This window comes from Rhamphochromis sp. 'chilingali' (genome assembly GCF_963969265.1).
Source record: "Rhamphochromis sp. 'chilingali' genome assembly, chromosome: 10".
Classification (NCBI taxonomy): Eukaryota; Metazoa; Chordata; class Actinopteri; order Cichliformes; family Cichlidae; genus Rhamphochromis; species Rhamphochromis sp. 'chilingali'.
Genome location: NC_137937.1, coordinates 2,980,759 through 3,004,667, shown reverse-complemented (window position 1 = coordinate 3,004,667; position 23,909 = coordinate 2,980,759). Strand labels below are relative to the sequence as shown.

The 23,909-nt window shown below is 43.0% G+C and overlaps 1 protein-coding gene across 1 annotated transcript in view; it reads left to right on the top strand.

Annotated features, from left to right (window-relative positions):
• zdhhc8b (zDHHC palmitoyltransferase 8b) overlaps positions 1-23,909 on the top strand; it is a 64,728-nt gene that overhangs the window by 36,499 nt on the left and 4,320 nt on the right. Inside the window, exons 2-10 of the mRNA XM_080894944.1 lie at positions 10,953-11,074; positions 14,524-14,681; positions 15,963-16,135; positions 16,288-16,390; positions 17,232-17,323; positions 18,186-18,318; positions 21,170-21,275; positions 22,267-22,373; positions 22,482-23,548. Of these exons, the coding sequence (XP_080751070.1) occupies positions 10,953-11,074; positions 14,524-14,681; positions 15,963-16,135; positions 16,288-16,390; positions 17,232-17,323; positions 18,186-18,318; positions 21,170-21,275; positions 22,267-22,373; positions 22,482-23,548 (2,061 nt within the window). The remainder of the gene's footprint in view (positions 1-10,952; positions 11,075-14,523; positions 14,682-15,962; positions 16,136-16,287; positions 16,391-17,231; positions 17,324-18,185; positions 18,319-21,169; positions 21,276-22,266; positions 22,374-22,481; positions 23,549-23,909) is intronic.

Below are 23,909 nucleotides of genomic sequence, written 5' to 3'. Positions count from 1 at the left end.
GTAATTATGTTTGTCCAGGATCAACACCAATATTGACCAGTGACATTCAGTTAGCGTTAGCCAAGAAGTTAGCCAAAGCTATTCAAAACTATTGTTAGCAAACCAACATGAGTAACCTAAATTTCGCTAACAGCGAGCCTAACTTATTAACATATTTATATTACTGTATAAATTAATAAAGTCAACATTTGAAATGCTTACCATTAGTTCCAGAAGAGAGTTTTGAATAAACAAAGGATTTTTTTACCCCCAGCATTGCAAAGCTATGACATCAGAACAACATGGTTGGACAGTTGCAATGTTGATCCTGGACAAACATTATTATAAGGATGGTCTGCTCCCAGGCCTAGTCTGTCATAATATATATAAGGCATGTGGGCAGCCTGAGAGAAAAGACTATTATAAAGCCTTCTGCCACACGAGTGAAAGCGCCAGTTAGATACAGACGTTTTACGCTACACACGAGGAACGTACACTCTGGTGTAAGTGGGGAAAAAGCTTGTCTACATTTTGTGGATGCTGTGAAGCTGCAGTGTTTTTGTTTAGCAGGTTTCCTGTGCTGTATAATATACTCTTTATAAAGAGAGCAAGGTAGTGAAGACACGTCAGTCATCCTTATTTACGGTCTGTCTGCTGTACTGGAACTCCAGAACAGTTCTGGGATGCTCTCATGTGTTATTAAAACTTGCTTTTTTTCAAGCATTGGCAAAAATAATCACTGAGATATTTTCTGAGCCTTATGTAAACATTTAATTGTAATATCATCTTCTTAATGTTTGTCAGTACTGTTTAATGGCACTGGCTCATGTTGCAATGTAAGATAGTATTTTGTACTAAAATATATTCAGCCTGAATGTGAATGCAGTTTTGTTTTTCCACATCTGTCGGCTCTTTTATTGAAATGGAAAGTACTGCATTATAAGCTGCATATGGACTGGATGGATCACTTAGGATTAAAAAATAATAATATTCCAACTCTGGCTGAATATCCCAAAATATTATATTTGGGGATGTCCAGTAATGCCTTTAGGCCTCGAATGTGTTAAAGGTGAGCAAAAGGTCCATATTGCTCCAAATGAAAGAGCCGAAGTTTTTGAGCCTAGAGACTGGATTTGATTTAGCACATATTGAAATGGAAAGAAGCTTTAGGGACCGCTCCAGAGAGAAACGTTCAGAACACAGGGAAGACGTTAATTACGTTACCATGAATATGTGGGCTGGACTTGGTTACATTTTACAATATCACTGCTAAGTTGGGTTAGTCTCTTTTCTTTGGCATTTTATACTTTAAGCAGAATCTGTTTGGTTACTGCCTCTGAGGTCTGGTGTGTTGTGGAAAAGAATAGTTCAATTTCTAAAGAATAGCTCCTTTGATCTCTTTTTGCTGGTCAAGTGTAGCTTATGGTGGCTAAAATGGATATATGCACTGTGACAACCCCTATTGGTTTCTGGGTGCTGCATTTTGAAACGTCAGTGTTTTGGCCACTATTATGTTAGAGTTTTTACCTAGAAGTTGGCATATCTGGACACCAGGGTGAGACACTCTTTGATAGGATGCTGCATCTGTAAACTGTACCAGAAACAGATATCTGTTTAGTAGTGCTATTTAACAGACTAGCAAAATAATAGAAGAAAATTATTCAGGATAGTTTTTACCATACAGTACGGCACTATTATACCACATATTTCTACTGAAAATGCTCGAAAAAACACCAAATTTCTAAATACTGTTGGTAGGTGCAGATTGAGGTGAAGGCTAGCAGACAGCTCTCAGCTATAGCTGCCTATTGCATTGGGCTCACTTTTTGCTGTTTGACTAACACTGCCCACCAAAAATAAGCTACTGGATGCAAGAAACACGGCTGCAAGGAGGACTATACCTGAAACAAAGAAATGTTCAGTGTTAGACCTTTTCCCCACAGGAGCATTTTATCACTCTGAGCAGCTTCTGGAAGCTGGTGTGTGTGCACAGGTTTCTTTGAGCTAATTCCCTCAAAACTTAACCACATTAACTCGAACCCTCGGTTGTGAGGGAGGATGTGTGTGTGAACATCCCCTCTTGTTTTATTACCAGTCCCATTCATCTCTGCCAACCTCCGTGCCAGTTCGTGTGTGTGTGTGTGTGTGTGTGTGTGTGTGTGTGTGTGTGTGTGTGTGTGTGTGTGTGTGTGTGTGTGTGTGTGTGTGTGTGTGTGTGTTAAAGTGATTGATGAACAGTTCATTAGGTTGATGGGCTCTGCAGGGGCAGACAAGCTATCAGCCACAAAAGGTGGATTTCAAATACAGCAGAATTTGCTGTGGCAAGATACCAGATGCATCAGCGGTTTGGAATGGCTATTTCCTGGAAGTGAATATATTTATATATATATATATATATATATATAAAATATAATATAATATAATATAGCCAGGTGTTTGTTTAGGGCTTCAGCCCAAACAACATGGCAGGACTTGCATCATGCTGATGTTACTGTTTGTGTGTTCTAGTTCGAGCCATGTGTTACAGTGTATTTGTGTTTTTAATGTGTCCTGTTTTCCTCATGAAACTCTCCAGCACCTCCACACGATATCTCCGGCTGGCTAAGAAGTGTGTGTGTGTGTGTGTGTGTGTGTGTGTGTGTGTGTGTGTGTGTGTGTGTGTGTGTGTGTGTGTGTGTGTGTGTGTCCAGCCCTAACTTAGCCTCAACTTCCTGCAGGAAGGGAAAGGAAAGGAGAATTGCACTGACCTCGGTGGTGTGGATGGAGCACATTGCAGATGGCGCACAGAGATAAATAGCCATAACAGTGATAAGAGAGCCATGGAGGGTGCGGTTAGAGAGAGGAGGAGAGGGCACATTGTGCATTAAGACCTCGTCTTGCTTCCTAAAACTTGGACAAGGCTCGGGCTTTATCTGACTTTTGCATTGTGCCTGTTTGTTTGTGTTGCTCTCTGTTTATCTGCATGTGTGTCTCTGTAGATGCTGCTGTATTTCTGGAGTACCTCCTCAGGTTTCAGCTAAGATCTTCTTATCTCCTCCTCGCTTCTTCTTAGAACTGTCGAGTCAGCCGTGTGCTGAAAGGGATTTGGCATTGCTGCCCTCTGCTTTGGCTACGAATAAATTTGCATTTGCCAAAGAGCACTGACTGGCCTCTGTCAGCGAAAAATGTTTGATAAAACGCAGGATGTATTGAGTTTCCTTATTTGGTTCATTTAAAATTGCTAAACATCAAACTCTCCTCAGTGGTCAAATTCAACAAAGGCCCTCACTTGCTTTTCCTGAGCTTTCAATTGCATCTTTTTCCTCACTGATAGCACTAGTATCTTACAACAGTTTTACAACAACAAAAAAGAACATAATCCTCGAGTGAAAAGACTTGAAATCATTACAATACGAGATATTATTACATAACATTGCAAAGTTATGACTGAGGTAATAAATCCAACGAGAGCGGTGCTTTTGGGCCCCACTTCTGTGAAACCAGGTCCCAGTTTGGATTTAGCAGACAAACACCCTCTCTACTTTTAAGATTGGGCTTAAAAGTGTCCGTTTTGATAAAGCTTATAGTTAGGGCTGGATCAGGTGACCCTGAATCATTCCTTAGTTACACTGCAATAGGCCTGGGTTTCTGGAGGCTTTCCGTGATGCACTGAGGTTTCTTCATCACCTTTTTTCACTCACTGTGTGTTTATACCCGAATTTGCATTTAATCATCAGTTAATCTCTGGCTCGCTTCCACAGTGTGTCTTATGTCCTGGCCCCTCCCCTCACACTCAAACGGTCGCGCTAGATAGCCGGCCCTCCCTGAGCCTGGTTCTGCTGGAGGTTTCTTCCTGTTAAAATGATGTTTTTCCTTCCCACTGTTGCCATGTGCTTGCTCATTGTTGGGGTTTTCTCTCCATTATTGTAACATAAGGCACCTTGAAGTGACTTTTGTTGTGATTTGGTTCTATGTATATATAAAATTAAACTGAATTGAATTATCAACATTATAAATAAACTGAATGTCAGATAAATACAATAAATTCCTGTGGTTCTCATGTCATTGGCTGTAAAAGATGGATGCAACTCATCCTTCCCGTTGTATCGACTGTGCAACACTAATGGTCCAGCACTTAATTATCTGAAAATAGGCCACAAACCAGTCTGAACGACTCTGTCTGTCGCCTCTTTGCGTCATAACTCTTGAAACTCTTGGCCACACTTGCAGGCTGCCATGTTTGAGACTTGGAATAAGAGTGGCTGGGAATGTGACACAGGGCAAGCAAACTTCTTGAGACATTGCTTTCCCTCCGTACATATCAGCCTGGCAACTGAGTGAGCAGACCAATGGCGTGTCTATGTTAGCAGTATCCAGCCACTCATACATGCATACACTTTGCTACTCTCTAAATAACCCATAGTTACAGCACTTCTCTTGTTAAGCCTCTGTTTCTTTGGCCCCATAAGCCTCATTTATAACAAATGACCCATCGCACTGTACTGGTTTCCAGTTTCCCAAGGGGTGCCTAAAAGAAAAGAAAAGAAAAATCCCAATAACGACAAAATAGCCACCCATGTGTCATCACTTGGACAGCCCACACAATCCAGTGCATGCACATGAGTGTGTTTGTTATGCCAGTTTGGTACACATGTCATTGCCAACAGTTTTTCATCAGGAAAAGTGACTCCCGTTTGATTTATGGGATTATGAGCGCACATGTTGTTGACTTGTTATTTTCCTGTGGGAAAGATGAGTACTTGTAAAATCGTTATTGGGGAAATTAACGGGGAGATTGACAAAGTATTGTAATGGGTTTTTTTTCTTAATACAAAGACAGTGAGTGGGCAGAAGAGTGAAGATGAGGCAAACACACACACACACTGTCTCTTTTCTCCTCTTCCATATGAAAATATTTTCATTTATCACCAAATGTCATTCATCTCCATCTGCCCCTACAAAATGCTTCCACACATTAACTGGAAACTGTACCGGGGATGACTTTCAAATGTTTGGTTGTTTTATTCTTATAAAGTCATGTTTCACTGAAACACGAGTGTAAGCATTTAGCCATAAATACTGAATCACACTGCTCTTTTAATATAAATTTGAAATGAAACCATGCGCTTTAGCATGAGCCTTATACGTGTGGAGTCAGGCGACGCTTGTAATAGTGTCACTGCACAGTATGCGTATTTATAACGTGATGTCATTTACTGTAGTAAGCTGGTTTGGATACTGTGCTTTTCTGCGCTGGGCAGCCTTCCTGCTGTCGTCTTTCTGTAAACAATCAAAATGGGATTTGTGAATATGCAAATGTAAAAGGGCAGCATGAGGGGTGAAAAGCATTTAACTTGATTTCAAACGAAGCCTTTGTGCAGCCATGAAAATGCACGCTGGGCTCCGAGCATGCAGATGGCAAACAGTGTACCCCGCGGCTGCTCGGCTTCCACCTCTGCTCTCTAGGCTCAGAGCGAAGGCGACCTTTCCGCGAGGCTCCAGAGAAGCAAACACAAGTGAAGTGGGTTTTTTAGTCTTTAGTATTGGTATTAATTTGCTAAACTCTATATGCCTTATGAGCATAAATAAAATCAAACACAGACGGCTATTTTTTAAATTGAATTTTTTAAAGTCCGCTATTGAAGACCACATGTTTGTTGTTTGACTGTGCTCACTTTAAGTCTCGGTTAAGACTCAGATCTGCTTACAGAGTTTGTGGGGAAGCCAATCAAGGAGCAGTAAGCCTCCAGCTCACAAACACACGGAGGGAGGACAGTTTAAAAATCATATTTATAAATCCGGTTATGTTTTTTTCCCCTTGTACAAAAGGATCGGTTGTTAATTCTGAATGGAGACCAACTGGTCAGACAAAAAAGCAATGCAAAGATTTCACTTTGGCCTCTGCAAGCTTGCAGTGGTCACTACTCACAATTTTTCTGACATGTCACGCTAAAAGCAATGACTAGACCTAATTTAACTACATACTCTGAATGCGAGGCTGAGCGCCAGCCGGGCTGCTCTGCAGTTTGTAGGCAAGGAGGGAATAACTTGGGGTTAGAGGAAGTTTAATTTACGATACCCGCTCGGTCTGTGAGTTCTCAAACCGTTCTGCTTAACATCTGCAGTGAACACACCTCTGTTTCCACTGACAACAGGCTCGCTGCCGCTGTGTGTGAATACAAAGCTTCAGGGATGTGTTTGTGTTGGTGACTGGCAGCTCCTAAGGGAGTTAGAAGCGACTTATGGTGCTGTTCACGAAACCTATGAGGAGTAAAATTAGTCTGACAGAAACTGCAGAGGAGGAAGGAACCGGCACTGGTTTGGCAGGTGGGATTCTGTGATGGACTGTGGGAACTGAGGTCCTGGGAGATGATTGTAGATGGCATGTATGTAACAACTGAGATCAAGCTCTCACACTAATTTCCTTCATGACTACAGTTCTCTCACACTGCCTCTCTTTCTTTTTAAGTCCTAATGAAAATTTCCTTCCTAGGGGGTGAAATGATACCAGCCTTACAATGGATTTCGGATCACTGGGTCTCAGTAGGCAGTCAGTACAAGAACACCCTCCCTCGTGTGTCCCACTGGGTTGAGACTTAATGAACTAATCAATGGGTTGGTGTTCTCAGCAGGAGCTGAATACATTACTGTAAGTGTTCCTTTTGGCCCAGCAGCGTCTTCTACCGTTATGGGTGTAATTCCAGCGAGGACTCACTGTTCATGATGGCTCTGAGATCCAGATAAAAGGTGACAGGAAAGTATTTTATTATCACTTATAACATTTTGACAGCCTGAAATATCAAAAGTCCGTTTCTGTCAGGTTTTACACGTATAGTTCATCGAGCATTACTGTGAATGAATCACAGACGTACTCTGCATATTAATCCGTCTTATTCACATTCACACAGACGACCGCGTCTTAAAAATGTCCATGTTGGACAAAGAAAAGTGCCACCTCTCAGTATCAGTCCCCAAAGCTCTCTGGATTCAGTCAGCTTTCTCTTTGATGGTTGTTCAGACTCTGCCCTCCATTTCTCCCAGTGCTACTAAAAGAGCAGATTACAGCAACTTCAAAGGGAAGGCTGTTTTTTTTTTTTCTGCTGTGATCCAAAAGAAGGAAAATGAGGGACAGATAGATCCGAGTAGTCAAATAGCCTTAGGATATGTAGTGGAGACCATATAGATGCTTGTCATGGTAGGTGATTGATTGTCACAGCACTGTTTCAAGCTTCAGCTGTGACTAATGGACCAGTTGAGCCATCTTAAAAATCATCAAATTCCTCATCAAACACATAATTACTTGACAAAGACTGCAGTGGCTTTTCCTCCCCTCTGAGGTTTTCTGGATTTTAGGGGTTTACCTCTAAAAGTGTTTCACTGAGCTTGTGTTGATTCAACAGACTCAAGCCTGTGGTTTTCTTAAGACACGATTTGTTTTTCTCCCCTTTTACTTTTTTTCTTTTAAAGACTGCTGAGTTATCATCACCATTGCTGTTTCCCACCAATAGATATCAGATACTCTGTTGTTATTGTCAAATGATGTGTATCTATTAAAATAGTTTCATTTTGGGTTTCACGACTTTCTTCCATAAAACCATCCCAACGTTTGCGTCTTTACTTTCTCCCTCTGTGAGCAAATCCAGCTCCACGAACTCTCAAGCTGTCCTGTTGTTTGCAGATCCCATAGTGACATAATTTTGTCAAAAGCACATATCAAGTAATGATGCAGCCTAAACGTGGTAGAGTCGGCAGACATGGGGGCCTCTGCTCTGTTCAGAGGGCAGCAGCAGCACATGCAGATGAGCTGCACAGCTCTCATTCTGTCTCCTTTTTTCTCTCTTTTTAATGCAAATATAGATCAAATGAACAACTCAGCAGTTGTCGCTGAGCTTTGCATACATGTGATTTTTTGTTCAGTGATTTCACAATGATAAAATCGGGATTTTGAAGTCTGGAAAATGCTCCAAATATTCCTCGTTTTTTCCTGTTAAACTGTTAACTATACTACACTGAATTCAGCTGGATTGAATTACAGTGTATGTGAATCCAGACAACAGCGAGGATGAGTTTTGACAGCTAATGCAGCGGCGTGGCGCTGCGCTGTAATTCGTGTCGTGTAATTATTTCTGGTTTAGAAAACAACAGCTCTACACTTCTAATTGTTTTTGCTCACGTCTCAGTATGGATCCATTAAATCACCAAGTAGTTCTGACCACCCCAAGGCCGTTTGCATAATCGTTCACCAAACATGTGAGTCATGTTTAAAGAGCTCATTTGCACTTTAACAATGCAAATGTATGACGCCAGAGGGGAAGGTGCGCTCTTAGCTCGCAGTCTGCCTCCTACAGACTTTCTTCCTTTGCTGTTCAGCAGGAAAATCACATGTGTAACCCGAGGAATGACGGGTGGATTTACATTTAAGTAGGCATGCATGGATGGGACCTGTAGTGGTAGTAGTAGAAGTGATTTAGAAGATGTTTGCTGTGAAAGCGCTCATTGATCTGGCTAAGGTTAGTGAGGAGACCGCAAGCTGCTCTGCCAGCATGGGAGCGAGCTGTGGGCTATTTCTTCCCAATCCTGTGCTTTTATCTCCCTTTTCATCCTCATCTCAGTCACGAGACGAAATATGATTTTAATTTCTACTCCCTGGTATAGACGTTGACTCTGCACCTCAGTGTCTGTGAGGTATTCGGCCGCATGCAAGCTGCTGTTTTAGATGCCGATCGGCCTGGACGCTCTCCAGCTCCTGTTTGCAGTAGTTTTAATCATCAAAAAGATTCCTGGACTTTTTGGACTTTAGGCCTCGATGGAAGCAAACTCATTACTTTACTGCCCTTTTGGCAGAAAAAGCCCTTTCAGCTTAACAAATTATCCAAGCTATTTTTTGTGGACATTTTTATTTCTGTATTTATTTGCCTCAGTTGAAGTGTCATGGCGACACTTAGCGTGAACACTGCTTACCACGCAGGGCTGATAAGCACTCTGTTGTTATTTGTTCCTCCTACACAATTAACCAATGTCTGTGTGCTTAATTAGACTTTCTTTCAGTCACATTTTCCTCCCACGCTGTCAGCTCCCAGGTTCCCAAAATGGTTGCTGTCAGCTGCACTCCACCCCACCACCCCCCACCTCCTATCTGACTCCACTGTATCACACACTGCGCAAAAATACATGATCCCTTGACAGGCAAGTAAATTGGGATTTCGGGAGACTGTGGGGCTGCGTCCCGTTTCTCTTCTTTGATCAATTTTTTTAAGCACTTGTTGACACAGCATAGCACTCACTGCAGTGTGCTGAGTGAATGCCAGTTCTGCTGAGATGTACTTTGATGTTATTGTCTTGTAAAGGAAGATATGTGCAATGTGTGTTTTCAGAGAATAAGCAGGAACAAAAATCTGTCCCTTGTAAGACTTTGCCTTATATCCTGTATTTCCATGTCGCAATAAATCGCTCCACCTGTTTCCGATTTTACATGGATAAAGTTAACTTAGGTGGCAGCTCTTTTAGGATGTAATATATTATGAATATTTTTGTGGCCATTTTGAAAACTTCAACTAGTCATCTAGTTATAGACTAGAGTTAGCAGTGATATGATGCAACAGTGAGGGCGGATCAACCCAATACTAGGTCTAACAAAGCTGAAGAGGACTGCATGTGTGAAAGGCCATCTCGTCCCTGTTAGCGCTTCTCTGTTCTCGGTCTTTTGTAGAGCCATGGCTCTGAATAATTCAGCAAAGCAACAGCAGACTGGCAGAGCAGGAAAGGAGATAAATGGATTGAAGCTGATCTCGGGGCACGAGTACAGGAAGGAGCTTTTGACGTCACAATGAGCTGGGGAGGCATGTTTGGAGATTCAAGTGTTTGTATCTGAGTTGTGTGCCAGCCGGCCGTGAGTGTATTAGTCATCACTTAGAGTGAGAGTCTCTCTTTGAACCCCCAGCCCCACACCCCACACCCCAACCCTGTGAGATATTTCATTAATTCATGAATCCTCTGTGAGTTTCTGACCTGCAGGGTCTCTGTGGTATGTCCAGCTGTAGGTGTTCACACATCTCCATTCCGATGGCGTTTCACCTCCAGAGAGGCAGTCGGCTTGAATCGTGACACCGTAGGAAGCAAACAGTGTCTTGACATTTAAGTGCAGGTGACTGAGCAGAGCTGTGAGTCTTACTCAGGTGTCTCCACACTTGAATGTGTCACAGCCCTTATTGAGCTATAATTTGCAGGCGGTGGGGAAGGTCGGTTTGATGCAAAATGTTGCTCATCGAGGTTTGGTGAGAATATTTTTAGCCACGCTAGTGATGGCTTTTGGGTGTGAGTGTTGAGGCTGGAGTATTTCTAGCTGATGCATTTATTGGCTAGCAGATCCCAGTGCAGACTACATCAAGTTTAAAGTTCATTGTGGATGAGTAAGACATCAGCTGTTGTGCCAAAAACTCAATTATTTTAATTGAACAGTAGCTACTATTAAAGGCAGGAGTTTCAAAGATTTTAGAAGATTTCAACCAGTTTGGGTTTTTGTCAGCTTTGATTGTTTGGGCACAAAAAGCTGATGCAGGAAAAAGCTGTACTTGGACTTTAGTGACTCACTACAGCCCAACTTATGTAAGTGTAAAGTGGTGCACTGAGTGGAGCCGCATAGTAAGAAATCAACAATAGTTCTTTTCCAGTGAAGAATTACTTCCAAACAGAAAGATACAAATTGAGTTCAAAGACCTCAAATCCTCCTCATCGGGCTTTTATGTACTCGTGTTAAATAGACATTTTGTTAGACACTGCCCTGCATCGTTACTCAATAGAGACTCATTCATGGGAAAGTCTGTTTTCTTGTAACACTTTTACCTTTGCTGTCACTTTTTACGCGGTTATGGTAAAGACAAGAAGGGGAAACGCACGGTTGATGAAAATGCAGCGCTGTTTAAATGTTTGTTACGATGTGCTGCTCAACACACAGGAAGGATCCTGATTGTCTTTGTCTTGATGTGTGTCTCTAGGTGCCCCTGGTTGACTAAAGTGATCTCGCCCGCTGTGCCTCTCTACAATGGACTGGTCTTCCTCTTCGTCTTGGCCAACTTCAGTATGGCAACCTTCATGGACCCTGGCGTTTACCCCAGAGGTTTGTACCGACGCGAGGAGCTTTGAAAATGTTTTGATCACAGTCTGAACTGTAAACTTTCTAAGCAAAATCTTATTACAGTATTTATCTGCCATCTAAAACATTAGTGTCTGTCATAAAGCATGTGCACATAAATGTAAGTGCTACATGTAAGTAATGGGTAAACTCTGCTGAGTCCCCATTTAGAAGGTGCTCTTTATTTCTTTTCTTTTTTTTTTATAGCACCACATTTATCAGAGAACCACCCTACAGCGTTTCATTACCCTATTATCTGCCTCTTACAGTCTACCAGCTTCACATGCAGGGCACTGCTGGAGGTTATACGAGCCTTCATATTGCACGGTGTATTAAGTATCTTTCAGCTGTTCAGCCTGTCAAACAAGCTGCACTGACCTCTGCTCCTGATGCAGGCAGACTCCTGAGTCTCAGCCATAGTGGGTACTGATAATTCACCCATCCCTGGACATGTTTAATTTGCTTCTTGATGATAAGGACCTTGCTTTAGAGAGTCTTTTCTGCTCATAAAGGGGAAATGATTAGTAGTTTGTGTATAGTGCCAGTTAGCCGCCTCCCCAGGCCATGACTGTAGCCTTCTCCCACCAGGAGCTCAGTCTGAGTGGAGTTTTTTTTCTCCTCCTCTTACCTCATGTAGTGTATTTTCGTTGTTTTTTCCTATCAGCCTACCTTCTGACATGTCCAATGTGATGTTTGTGTAAAGTTGGTCAGAAGGTTCCTTTGTGAGTGCGCATGCGCCATTAGCGTGCTGCCTGCTGTAACCCCTAATTTCCCTCGGGATGAATAAAGTATTCTGATTCTGATTCTATAGCAGCTGTCTTGTGTTTTATAGACTGGTGGCAGATGAGTTTTTCTAGGCACTTGATGTAATATTTGTCAGCCAAATTATAATATATGTGTCATCAAGACTGTAAAAGTAAAGTGCAGATTGAGGTCATGGACAGCACTTGCAATTTCCCCCTTTTTTTGAGGAAGCCACTAATTGAGGTGATGCACAAAAAAGATGACTGGGGCTAATGAGGCTGTGCAGTTATTAAGTTCATTTTTCTGAAGACAATTAGAAAGAAACTGAAACTTCAATAAAAATGCTAATGTTGTAGTTTGTTCCTGTTTAAAGGGAGTTTTCCTTCCCACTGTCACCAAGTACTTGCTCATAGGGTGTCGCTTGACTCTTGGGGCTTTCTCTTTGACGCGACTATTATTGTAATTTGGTGTTACATGGATTGAATGCAATTTTATTGAATTGAATTGAAGTACTAGGCCACCTATGTTTTACACCTACAGGAGCTGGTTGGCCATGGAAACACAACACCTCGATGCACAGTTTTTGTGTTGTTGTTGATGCCGGAGGAAGTTTGGAAGTCTGCAGTAATTGCGACAACAGAGTGCTGAGACTTTTCTGGATTATAAGCCTCAGCACTCTTTGAGCCCGCTCTGCAACTTTATATGTTCTGTCACTTCTTGGCTGAGTTGCTGTGGTTCTTTAACACTTCTACTTTGCAATGAAAACACCTGAATTCAGAGATTAAGAGGTGTGACCCAACATTTTTGTCCATGTAGGCTACCTCTATGTCACCATAGGAAATGGCATGTGTTTCAAGTGTTCGTTTTTTCACTCAAAGAGCAAAGATAATTTCATGCCCACTAACAGCCAATCATCACTGACCACAATAGTAAAATGTTTCTCCTTCACTGTGTTTAATTTGCCAGCTTCATGTCCTGTAAATATGCACAGTTCACCCGTTTGTGAAGGATGAACATCTGACAAAAACATATGCTGACGGTGACGATGCGCTGGGGAAAAAAGTGACTCACAATTCAAGAACAAATTGAGCATTACAACCTAGAACATGAATGATGTTCTACGTGGCCTTCACACTGGCAGTCTTTCAAGAACAAGCATTCAGAGCTAATGAAATGTATCTGAACATCACGCAGTTAACATAAAACAATGATAAAGAATCACACTGTAAGTACATACACACACAATCAGCTGCAAATAATAAAACTCCTTAAACAGTTCATACATATTGAAGCCCAGACACAGAATTTTAGGGGGTTCTGCTGTGTGTGGCTGGTACTCAGCATTGCCAGTGGATGTTTTGGACCATGTGGGTTGAGGGTCGTGGCATCTGTGGATCAGGCTTTCGAGGATGCTCAATAGGACAGGGATGTGGGAAATCACCTTCTGCTCTTTGTTGCATTTCTCGAGAACAATCCTAAAATGTTTCGGAGTGTCAGGGGAAGGTGGCTGCCACTGGGGTGCGTTGTTATATTAAGGAGAGGAGTTTGTATTTAGTCTACAGCAATGCTTAAGTGGGTCAATGCTAGAACCCAATGTTTCCTAACAGAAGACTGAGATGATAGGTACCATCCACTTCATCTGTCAGTGACTTTAATATTGTGGCTGATGGCCGGTCGCTGTGGATGCGACTGGATGTAGGTACCTTAGTCTTTAGTGCTAAAAATAAAAACAAACTGTATATTTTAGGTCATACTTCATTTGTTTCCTGAGTTTCATGCAAAAATAGAATTGAGTTTGACAAAGGCGGTGTAGATTGTACGAAACAGGCCAATGCTTTGTTACCGAACAAGCTCGGATGGAGCATTTGGAGGAAAGAATCTGTCAGAGGAGATGCGAGCCTAACTGCTGTTTGTGTTTGCTGGTTTGGCAGGCGGCTTGGCTTCAAAATCTATTTGAATCGACTTGAGAGCCATAATAGCAGAGCAATCTCCCGCTATGGAACTGTTTATTTCTGTGCTCTACCTTTGCTGCTATCTTGCTTGGTTTCCTTCTGCATGTGTGTACTCACCTACCCGGGTCAGTTATTGCTGTACTGTGAAATTATTTTCTGAAGTTGGAGTTTCATGCAAATCGATCAAATGTGCTCCTTTGATCAGATGAAAGGCATGTTGCTTTGGTACAGCTCCACAGTAAAAACAAAACAAAAAAGCTCTCAGCTGCAGGAGTTGTTCCGTTTTTCTCTCTGCAGAGACAATAAGGAATACTTTGCGTATGGCATTGCATTTCTGCTTGTGGCTAACAGTTGCAGTTCATCCAACAGCAGAGTCGGACACTGGGAAAGCTCATACTGCAGTTTGCAAAGTACGGGTTTAATTATCTTTTTATGTCAGATAAAGCAAACCGATAATTCTGCCAGGGTTTGAGGTCTAACTCCCATAAAAACAAATCCATTTTAAGAATGTATAAACTTGTGCGAATAAAGCCAGGCAGTCTCTTGCTCTACACAAGTCACACAGTTGATCAGCTCAAAGCACACCGAATAGGTCACGGGTTTGCTCTCTGCAGACATCTAACAGCAGGGTGGGCTTCGTTTGAGGCGCTTCCCTCGTGTCCCTGTCAAATGGAATCATAAAGCACAACCACGTGTCTCTTTCTGGGTTTGTTTGCAATGTCTTCTTCTCACCCACAGCGGACGAGGACGAGGATAAGGAGGATGATTTCCGGGCACCGCTCTACAAGAACGTGGAGATCAAGGGCATTCAGGTCCGGATGAAGTGGTGCGCCACCTGTCACTTCTACAGGCCGCCTCGCTGCTCGCACTGCAGCGTCTGTGACAACTGTGTGGAGGTGTGTGTGTGTGAATACAGAAGCATGAGTGCAAACAGAGAGAGTGTGTGTGTGTGTGTGTGTGGGTTCACTGCATATGAAATCTAAATATGCATCAAGGTCAGAGTAACATATAAGTATTTTATCAAGAATCTGTCCAGTTGGCATGTTCAGGCATATTTGATATGAAAAATAATGCAGATTTTTTTCTTTTTTGCATATATTTAGACTTCCTGCCAAGGATTAAAGCGGGGAAACAGCATTTCTTATTATCTGTGTTTCTGGCAAGAAAAATGTCATCATTAAAGATTATAATTACTGGAATAAATATAAGCTTTTGGCAGCTTCAACAGTAAAATACTGTAAGACTACACATTGGTACACACACAGAGGCATAAAAATACACAGGGACATCAGATATTAATACACAAGATGCAGAATTAAGCAGCTTGTATTCCTGCATGTGTTCTAGAAACTGGAAAAAGGGGTCGAATGTTGATGATCAAAACAATGAAATTAATGAACAGTTTTACAGGGATGTAGATGAATTTATGTCTCAGTAAGATTTAGGACTACCGGGAAACCACACATGCAATAGGCAGTACAAGGCATTTATTTAAGGCGCAGTGTGATTCGGAGTTACTGTTTACTGAAACAACAGGAGTCATAAAACTAGTTTCCAATTCCCAAGCAGTGCAGAACAAGGAGAAGAAGAACGAATGCCAGAGTTCGAGCTGTATGTATGAGCTGGACTGTACCTGATGATTAGGTGCTTTAAAACCTGCATTTTTATTTATTTCTTTTTCTGGCCTCCAGGTTCCAAAAAGAATTCTGACTGTGGAGAAAAAAAAGGTCCTCAGTCAGAAAATGTTTTCCTAAAAACTTTATGTTCTCAGTCCCTTCTATCAAGTCTTTTTTATAACAGAGCATGATGGTAATTTAGTAAATTATAGTCCCAGTTACAGTAAAATAGACCGTGAAGCTGTCTCTACGTGCAGTGTCCTTGATTTCTCGGTCACATGCCGGCCACAGCAAACACGCTCAACTGGTTGCTAAGGCACAAACAAAGGTGATGGTGACCACGTCTATCTTTTATTTATAATTTATGTTCATATGCCTCAAAAATAAGCAGAGTTTTAGCATTTGAACCCCCCCCCCCCCCTCTCTCTCTGAACCAACTGTACCATCATGACTTACTTACATTGTGTGGGTTTTTTTTTTTTTTTCCTTCTTAAAACCTTAAAGAGTTCTTCTGATTGGTTTCTCAAAATTTCTAAATAGAAAACTCCCTCCCTTTCTCAGGACTTTGACCATCACTGCCCCTGGGTGAACAACTGCATTGGACGGAGAAACTACCGCTACTTCTTCCTCTTCCTGCTGTCGCTGAGCGCTCACATGGTGGGAGTGTTCTGTTTTGGCCTCATCTTTGTCCTTGATCACAGAGAAACGCTGGGAGCGCTGCACACCACTGTCACGTATCCTTACACGTTTGTAAATCCTACAAAAATCATTTTGTGTTATTAGCTTTAGATTCTTTATTATTTCTTGTAAACTTGCTTCCTTGTATCGTGCATATATGACTCGCACTGTGACCTTACATTATTATGACCTTGACCTTTGTGCTCAGTTTGGTAGTGATGTGCATAGCGGGTCTTTTCTTTATTCCAGTCATGGGACTCACAGGTTTTCACATGGTGCTCGTAGCTCGAGGTCGAACAACCAACGAACAGGTGAGGAGATGTTGCTGAAAAGGAACGTGCATTTATTAATCAAACAATTAGTATTGTTACTGTTTATTGGTGTAACAGCTCCACGTAGAACAAGAAGAAATTAGAAACTAGTTGAGCACGTTAAAGGCAATAAGCACAGACACACTTAAGGGAATATCACACACAACACTGAACAGCACAGATATTCCCATGCAAGACGCCTTGTGAATGCATTTTGGGTGTGTGTGTTCACACTTATACATCCTTGTGAGGACCAAAAATTCAACTGTTACTATACTTGTGGGCAGAGGTGTGGACTCGAGTCACATGACTTGGACTCGAGTCAGACTCGAGTCATTAATTTTATGACTTTAGACTTGACTTGAAAAAATGTTCTAAGACTTGTGACTTGGCTCGGACTTTTACACCAATGACTTGAGACTCGACTCTGACTTGCCTGACATTACTTGAGACTTGACTTGAGGATAAAGACTTGAGACTTACTTGAGACTTGCAAAACAATGACTTGGTCGCACCTCTGCTTGTGGGGACCAACAGTCTTTTACGGGGCCCAAATTCTTGGCCCCACAAGTTTGAAGATCTTTTTGATGCTCAAAATGTGGTTTTAGTGTCAAGGTTACAGGTTATGGTTATGGTTAGGCATTCACTTTTGATGGTTAGGATTAGGGTAAGCGGCTAGGGAAAGCATTAAGTCAATTAGATGTCTTCACTAAGATAAAAAGGCAAGTGTGTGTGTGTGTGTGTGTGTGTGTGTGTGTGTGTGTGTGTCCACTCTCTGTATGTTGGCCATGGCCTTGTGTTTACTTTGCTTCCAGCTGTAAACCAGCATTTTGTTCTGCAGGTGACGGGCAAGTTTCGTGGAGGAGTAAATCCTTTCACCAAGGGTTGCTGTGGCAACGTGGAGTACGTTTTATGTAGTCCCCTAGCACCCAGGTAAGATGCTTTACTATGCTGCGTGTGTCCATAGTATGGGTAGCTAATACATTGTAGAAACTGTCTTGTCTTCCTGTTACATGCAGTACATCAAGGCAATACACGTGCATATGTATACCACAGCTTACTCATGTGCCATGAAATCCATGCTGTACCAGCACATCACTGCAGTGGTAACACAAGCACATGCTCTGAGGTAGCTACAGAGGTGTTCTGCCTGAAAGCAGCCAGCAACCCTGGGGGGGGGGGGAAGGCAGATGGCTGAGGGAATTGGCTCACTCTGTAGAAACAACAGTTAATGGGAAACGGCGCGGAGCTAGCCAACCTGCTTTTTGCTCACATGCACACAGAGCATCACTAAAACCCGCCCCATTACACCCTATTGGGATGAGCCCCATCCCATAAAATTCAACAGTGTGACTGCAGAGAGACAACAACAGGTGGGGGTGAAATGTTGTGTGGTTGCTGTTTAGCTGTTGCACAGGCCTGATGGGATCCGCTTTAATTTACTGAATCAGTGACTCATATAACATCGAACCTGACTGGGAGTGAGTCTGACAGCAGAATCATTATGTTTCCTGTTTTTATAAAGGCGTTGATTGCTTGAATATGTCACGACTGCTCAGAAAACATGGAACAGTTTTTTTTTTCCTCAAGTTTCTGCAGCGACGGCCCTGAAAAGCCAGCTAAACGTGCGCATCTGTGTGTGAAATGTCTTTTGTAAAGCATGCAGCAAGTCAGTTGGGATACCGGCGTGTCAGTGCATGACAGAGAGGCTGACGTGCGTTGATAATGAAGTATAACTTTCAGTAGATGACTGTAAATAACCTGTTTGTTAATGTGCTGTAAATTTTTCATGAAGGTACATGCTGGACCCCAGGAAGAAGCCACATGTCAAAGTTCAGCCCCCGTTCATCAGACCAGATCTCTCAGAAAGGCAAATCACCATCAAAGTCACCGACAACGGTATTCATAGCACCATCATCAGCTCCAAGGTGACTAGCTTGCACTTACTAGGGAGCTTTCCCTTGTTCCTCTATCGTTTGTGGCTCGACACAGTCCTTTTTCCACTACAGAGGACACATTAGTGCGATAAAGCAGAGCTTTAGAATATTATTTAACACCTTAAAGACGGACGACTCAAATGGGGAAAATTATTTGAGTTCAAAAGGATGTGGTGAGTCTGACTAAATGTAAAAGTAAGCATGTCTGCAACTGATTTGCAAATCTCACAAACCTGCAATAGAAAACGTGTTCCACATTTGATGTCAGCAACATGTTGGGACAGTCCCATGTTTACTGCTGTGTAGAATCCCCTCTTCTTCGTCTGGGAACTGAGGAGACCAACTGATGCACTTTTGGGACAGGAATGTCGTCCCATATTTGTCATATAGACGATTCTAGCTGCTCAAAAATTCTGGGTTTTCTGAGTCATATTTTTTGTTTCATGATGCATCAAATTGATGAAAGGTCGGGACTGCAGTCGGGAGAGTTCAGCCCCCTGTACTCTACTGCTGTGAAACCACTTTGATGTAATAGATGCAGATTTATCGTTGTACTGGTGAAATATGGAAAGACATCGTGTGGGTGGGAGCACATGTCCTCTAAAACCTGACTTTCAACATTGATGGTGTGTTTCCAGATGTGCAAGCTGGCAGTTATATAGGCACGGGTCCACCTCCTTACAATAAGAGATGCAGGCTTTTGAACTGGGCGCTGATTGTATGGAGGTATTTAAAACGAGCATGGCCCAGAGAAGACAGAAGAGTTTCTGAATCATGTTTGCATACAGCTTCTTCTCTGCTTCTTTGATAGAGCTTCAAATCTGTATTTGCATCTTGTCCCTTGCACACAGATTCCTCCAGATTTCCTGAATCTATAGTACTTACTGTAGGCAATTAAATATGGTAAATGGCCTGCATTTGTATAGCGCTTTTTACTTGTCCCTAAGGACCCCAAAGCGCTTTACACACTCAGTCATCCACCCATCCACACACACATTCACACACTGGTGATGGCAGCTACATTGTAGCCAGACCACCACCAGTAGGCAACGGGTGAAGTGTCTTGCCCAAGGACACAACGACTGAGACTGTCGAGGGCTCGAACCGGCAACCTTCCAATTACAAGGCAAACTCCCAACTCTTGAGCCACAATCGCCCTTTTTTCTAAGTTTTCAAAGGTTTCATGTTTTAGACACAGTGTTGTTGCAGTTTAGTGAAGCTCTGCCCATTTTCATTTCTGAGGAACTCTTTAGGATGCTCTTTTTACACCCTGTCATGTTACTAAACCTAAATTAGACACCAAATGTTCCTCTAGCTGCTTCTTTTTAGTTCCAACCACTTTTCTAGCACTTTTTCCAGCTTCCCTATTTTTTTGAGAACGTTTGCCGCCATCAAATTCGGTGTAATACAGTAAAATGTCCCAGTTTAAGCATCTGATATGTTTTCTGTGAAAGCAAATTGGCTTTATGAGTTTTTGCAAATCGTAGCATTCTGCTTTTATTTACATTTTAAATGGCGTCCCACATTTTTTGGAATCAGGTTGCACTAGCATTTATCCAGGCCTGTATCATTAATGTTGAATCGGTCATGTTGAACTTCGGTTGTCATTAGGAGCCTTGAAGTGCTGTGTGAGCACTATGGTGCACGCTACAACTTTTATAGGCACTAAAGATGATCCTAGTATTCATCAATAATGTATGGAGTGAAAAGAATCCATTTAGCATTAATCCACAGAGGACAAGAAATACATTTCCAGCTCTTATCCTCCACCAGTTACTGCCCATAACACAGAGACTTACAAGAAATCTCACAACAAATCTTTTCTTATGAATGCATACACTGATAACACTGTATAACAATATGGCTACTTTAATACTAACAAGACTTGTGTCAACATATTATTTCATTATTATTCAAAAATACAGGGGGTTATGCAGAGGATGGCACAGATACCTCAGTTCACTTTAAATCTAGACTGCTGCGCACTTGCTGATAAATTTGGGGTGAAACACGTGCGTCAGAACGACTAAACGAATGAAATATTATATTGAGCAATTCATATTTGATTTGACCCACAGGTTAGACTAAACAGACTGAAACTTGTCTTTTTGCCTTTAAGGGGCAGATGAGATATGGAAACGAGAGCCGGCTGGGAAGTCACCCTTGGATTGTCCCCAGACTCTGGAACGTTTTTGTTCCTTATGTTGTTAACTTTTGGAAAATCCGAGTCGGCTTTCTTAAGTAGGCCTCGACTGAGCAGTTAATTTTATTGCAACTCCCTCTTCTTCATGTCTGGCTGAAGTTTTGTTTTGTTTTTAGTTAACCATGGTTTGTCGCATCTATGGTTTGGGAAGGAAAATATTAAGAGGAAAGTTAGCTTTATTACAATGGAGTAATTACTTCCTGGTTTCTGTGCTTAGTCAGGGATCTTTCTGCAACTAGGATTGATTACTTGGATTTTCTTTTCTGCCTGTAACTTAAGTTCTTAAGAGCTGGCTGAGAGGTACTGGAGAAAATTGTATTGATTGCTAAATGACAAAGTCGTGTCATTTGAAGTTTGGTGCCATCTCGGCCTAATAATGCAAGTTTTTAAAGGGAAGAAATCTGCAGACGGTGACTTAAATAGAAGCACAGCTGACTTCCAGCTCAAGACTGCGTCAGCTGCTACCAGCATTACATCCCTTAATCTGAGAATCTTAATCCAACTCTGCCGTTATTTCTTTTTTTCGTTTTACAGCCACTACTAAGTATAAATTTAAACGTAGACTAGTTGCCATGTGCAGGTTTGCCACCCCGAAAACCCTCTGTGACACTTTGTGTTTGTCTCCTGTCTTTCGTGTAGTCCAAAAGCAGCCTCGATGGTTTAGATGACAAGGATACCCAGCCGCCGCTGCCACCCAAAGCTGATAGGTACAACCAGCTTAAAAGCCAGATGACCTCCAGTGAAGGTAAGAACCACAGAAACAGCCCTGACTCCATCTCTCTCTCTTTCTCCTGTCAGTCATCATCAATCCAAGTTCTTGTTCTTGTCACGGTTGCACCAAAGAGCAATTCCCAGAACTTCCTCTGTAGATCACTAGTGTCCTGGTTTGGGAGCAGGCTCTAGATTAGCCTGATGAATGTCCCTCCCAGCGGCAGGTTGATGGCCTTTTTCACGCCTGGCCAGAAAATCGGCCGTGATTTGCGGTGAGAAGGCAAGCTCTGCTCTGTGAATCAGCACCAGATTTGTGGTACGATTCCAGGGTGAAGCATTACAACGTAAATCACCACCGTTTTTCGGGTAGGGGAGGGGTACAATGGCAACTGAAAAATGCCTTTTGAAAACCATCCGTATAAACGACGAACCTACCGTGGAGGTACAGCTAAGGATTTTAGCCTCCGTTCAGCAGTATGAAATGGTTTATAGTAGTGTTAAGGGCAGGTTTCTTCCTCGGATCTCCAGTGTCATGGTGCATTATGTCAGGGACTGGAAACTTTCTGCTCTTCCAAAGAGCACTACTGCTGCCTGGTGGTACTTCAGGTCACTGCGCCCAGTCTAGCGTCACCTCGCCTTTCGAGGCACTTTACTGAACTCTGAACCTGTGGACACAGGTGTTCTTTGCGTGTTTCTCCAAAAAGATTCAGGCATCCCCGCTGAGACATGGCTGCCTGCTAAAAGCACCTTCTTTAAATGCATTTGGGTTTTGCATTTTACTCAAGAAGAGTGTTGTTTTTCAGTGATGGGCAGTTGGCTGTTGCTGGACTCAGATGTGTTAAATATTAGTTGCAGAACTGATTCTTCCCATCTGGCTATTCCTGTTAGTTTTGTTGTGTAGAAACTGTGATTGTGTGGTTTTGCAGAACTCTACAGCTTCTTATCTCTTGTCCTTATATACTATAATGTGTTGTTGCTTTAATGTGGAGTTTTTTAACACAGGGTTTATATTGTGTGTATTGTAGAGACTTCCCTGTCTGGTAAGACCCACCCATCCACTCCAGCCATGTACAAATTCAGGCCAACCTTTGGCACCATGCCCAAAGTCCACTACCACACTACAGAGGAGAAGGTAACGCATTAATGTTATTATCTATTATACATCTCTGTGAAACAATGAACAGTGAGTCATCGTAAAGTGCCAAAAGGCTCAGATGCTATTTTGACATTTGCCCCTCAGATTGTCATATCTGATGACCGGAAGCCCTCGGCCATCCTGGAAGAAGGTGTCCGTGGTCATGACTATCGATCTGAGCCGAACCTGGACCTGCCTGAATATGCTAATGCTCCCCTCCACCGCACGTTTCAGTCCTCGCCCCTCCAGCTGGATTCAGACCCCATCAACTCCCGCTCTCTCAGCCTCAAGCAGGGTCATGGCCGACCGGAGAAGGGCCAGCTCCCAGCACTGGAGCCACGGACAGTCACTTCAACCCCCTACAAGAGTGTCTTCTCTCCCAATAATCTCTCCAACCGCAATGGTAGTCTATCCTATGACAGCCTGCTCAACCCTAGCATTTCCCCAGCTACTCCCAGTGAGTCCATGGCCCACCGTGGTGTTCCCTCTGTGGGGTTCCACTCACCCTACCTGCCCACCAAAATGTGCCACATCCGGGAACCTGATATGCAGAGACAACAGGTCCCCCCTACCTACAGCCCAGTGATGCCCCCCAGAGTGGTGGGCAGACAGTCCCCTCACCTGAGGGACAGAGACCCGTCTCCGGTGCGCTACGACAACCTCTCCCAGACCATCATGGCATCCATCCAGGAGCGAAAGGAGAAGGAGGAGAGGGAGAGGCGGCAGATGCATCACGGGCGCTCCCAGACCCATATCTATGCCCAGGACTCTGGTGTGTTTGATGGGGGCTATGGCCTGCCTGCCAATGCTTGCTACCCAGATGGGCCTCGTGGCCCCGGGTCAAGAGGCCCAACACCTCCAGCCTATGGAGGCTCCAGGGACAACCTAATGGGGATTGGACTGATGAGCTATGGTCAAAGAACCCCAGTGCTGCGTCATGCTGGCTCTACACTGGGCCGTGCACCTAGGACGTCGTCCACCTCCCTGCACACAGATCAAAGCAGCATCAACAGCAGCCAGAGCAGAACCACAGGCCCAGAAGGCCCCTATCGCTCCCCGGCCCACCAGCCCCATTCCCCCGCTATGCCCCGTTCCCCTTCTTACTCCCGCCAGAAACTCTCCTACATCAGTGCACACGAGAGGACAGACTCCCCTCGTCTAGGGGGCCCAAGGTATGAATCCTAATGTAACTCCTGGGGTACTGCATGCATTGTACAGAGCCGGGGTCTGGAGGTCACTGAATGTATTCTGGATGGAAACGCTGCTCCCTCTGCTGGACACAACCAGCAATACATAGGGCACTAGGGTACTGCTAATCGAGGCAACATGTAGCAGTTGTGTCGTGTATGGTTTTTTTTGTCCCACTGTTCTGCTCATTTATTCACAAGTTATGTCTGGTGTGTGAAGTCGTACACATTCTGTTTTGATTTGTTTGTTTGCCTTTCTAGTAGAAGTTAAAAAAATCAATAACATTTTTTTGTATTATTTCAAACAAATCTGTTGAATAAAACTGTGTGACAATCATTCCTTTTT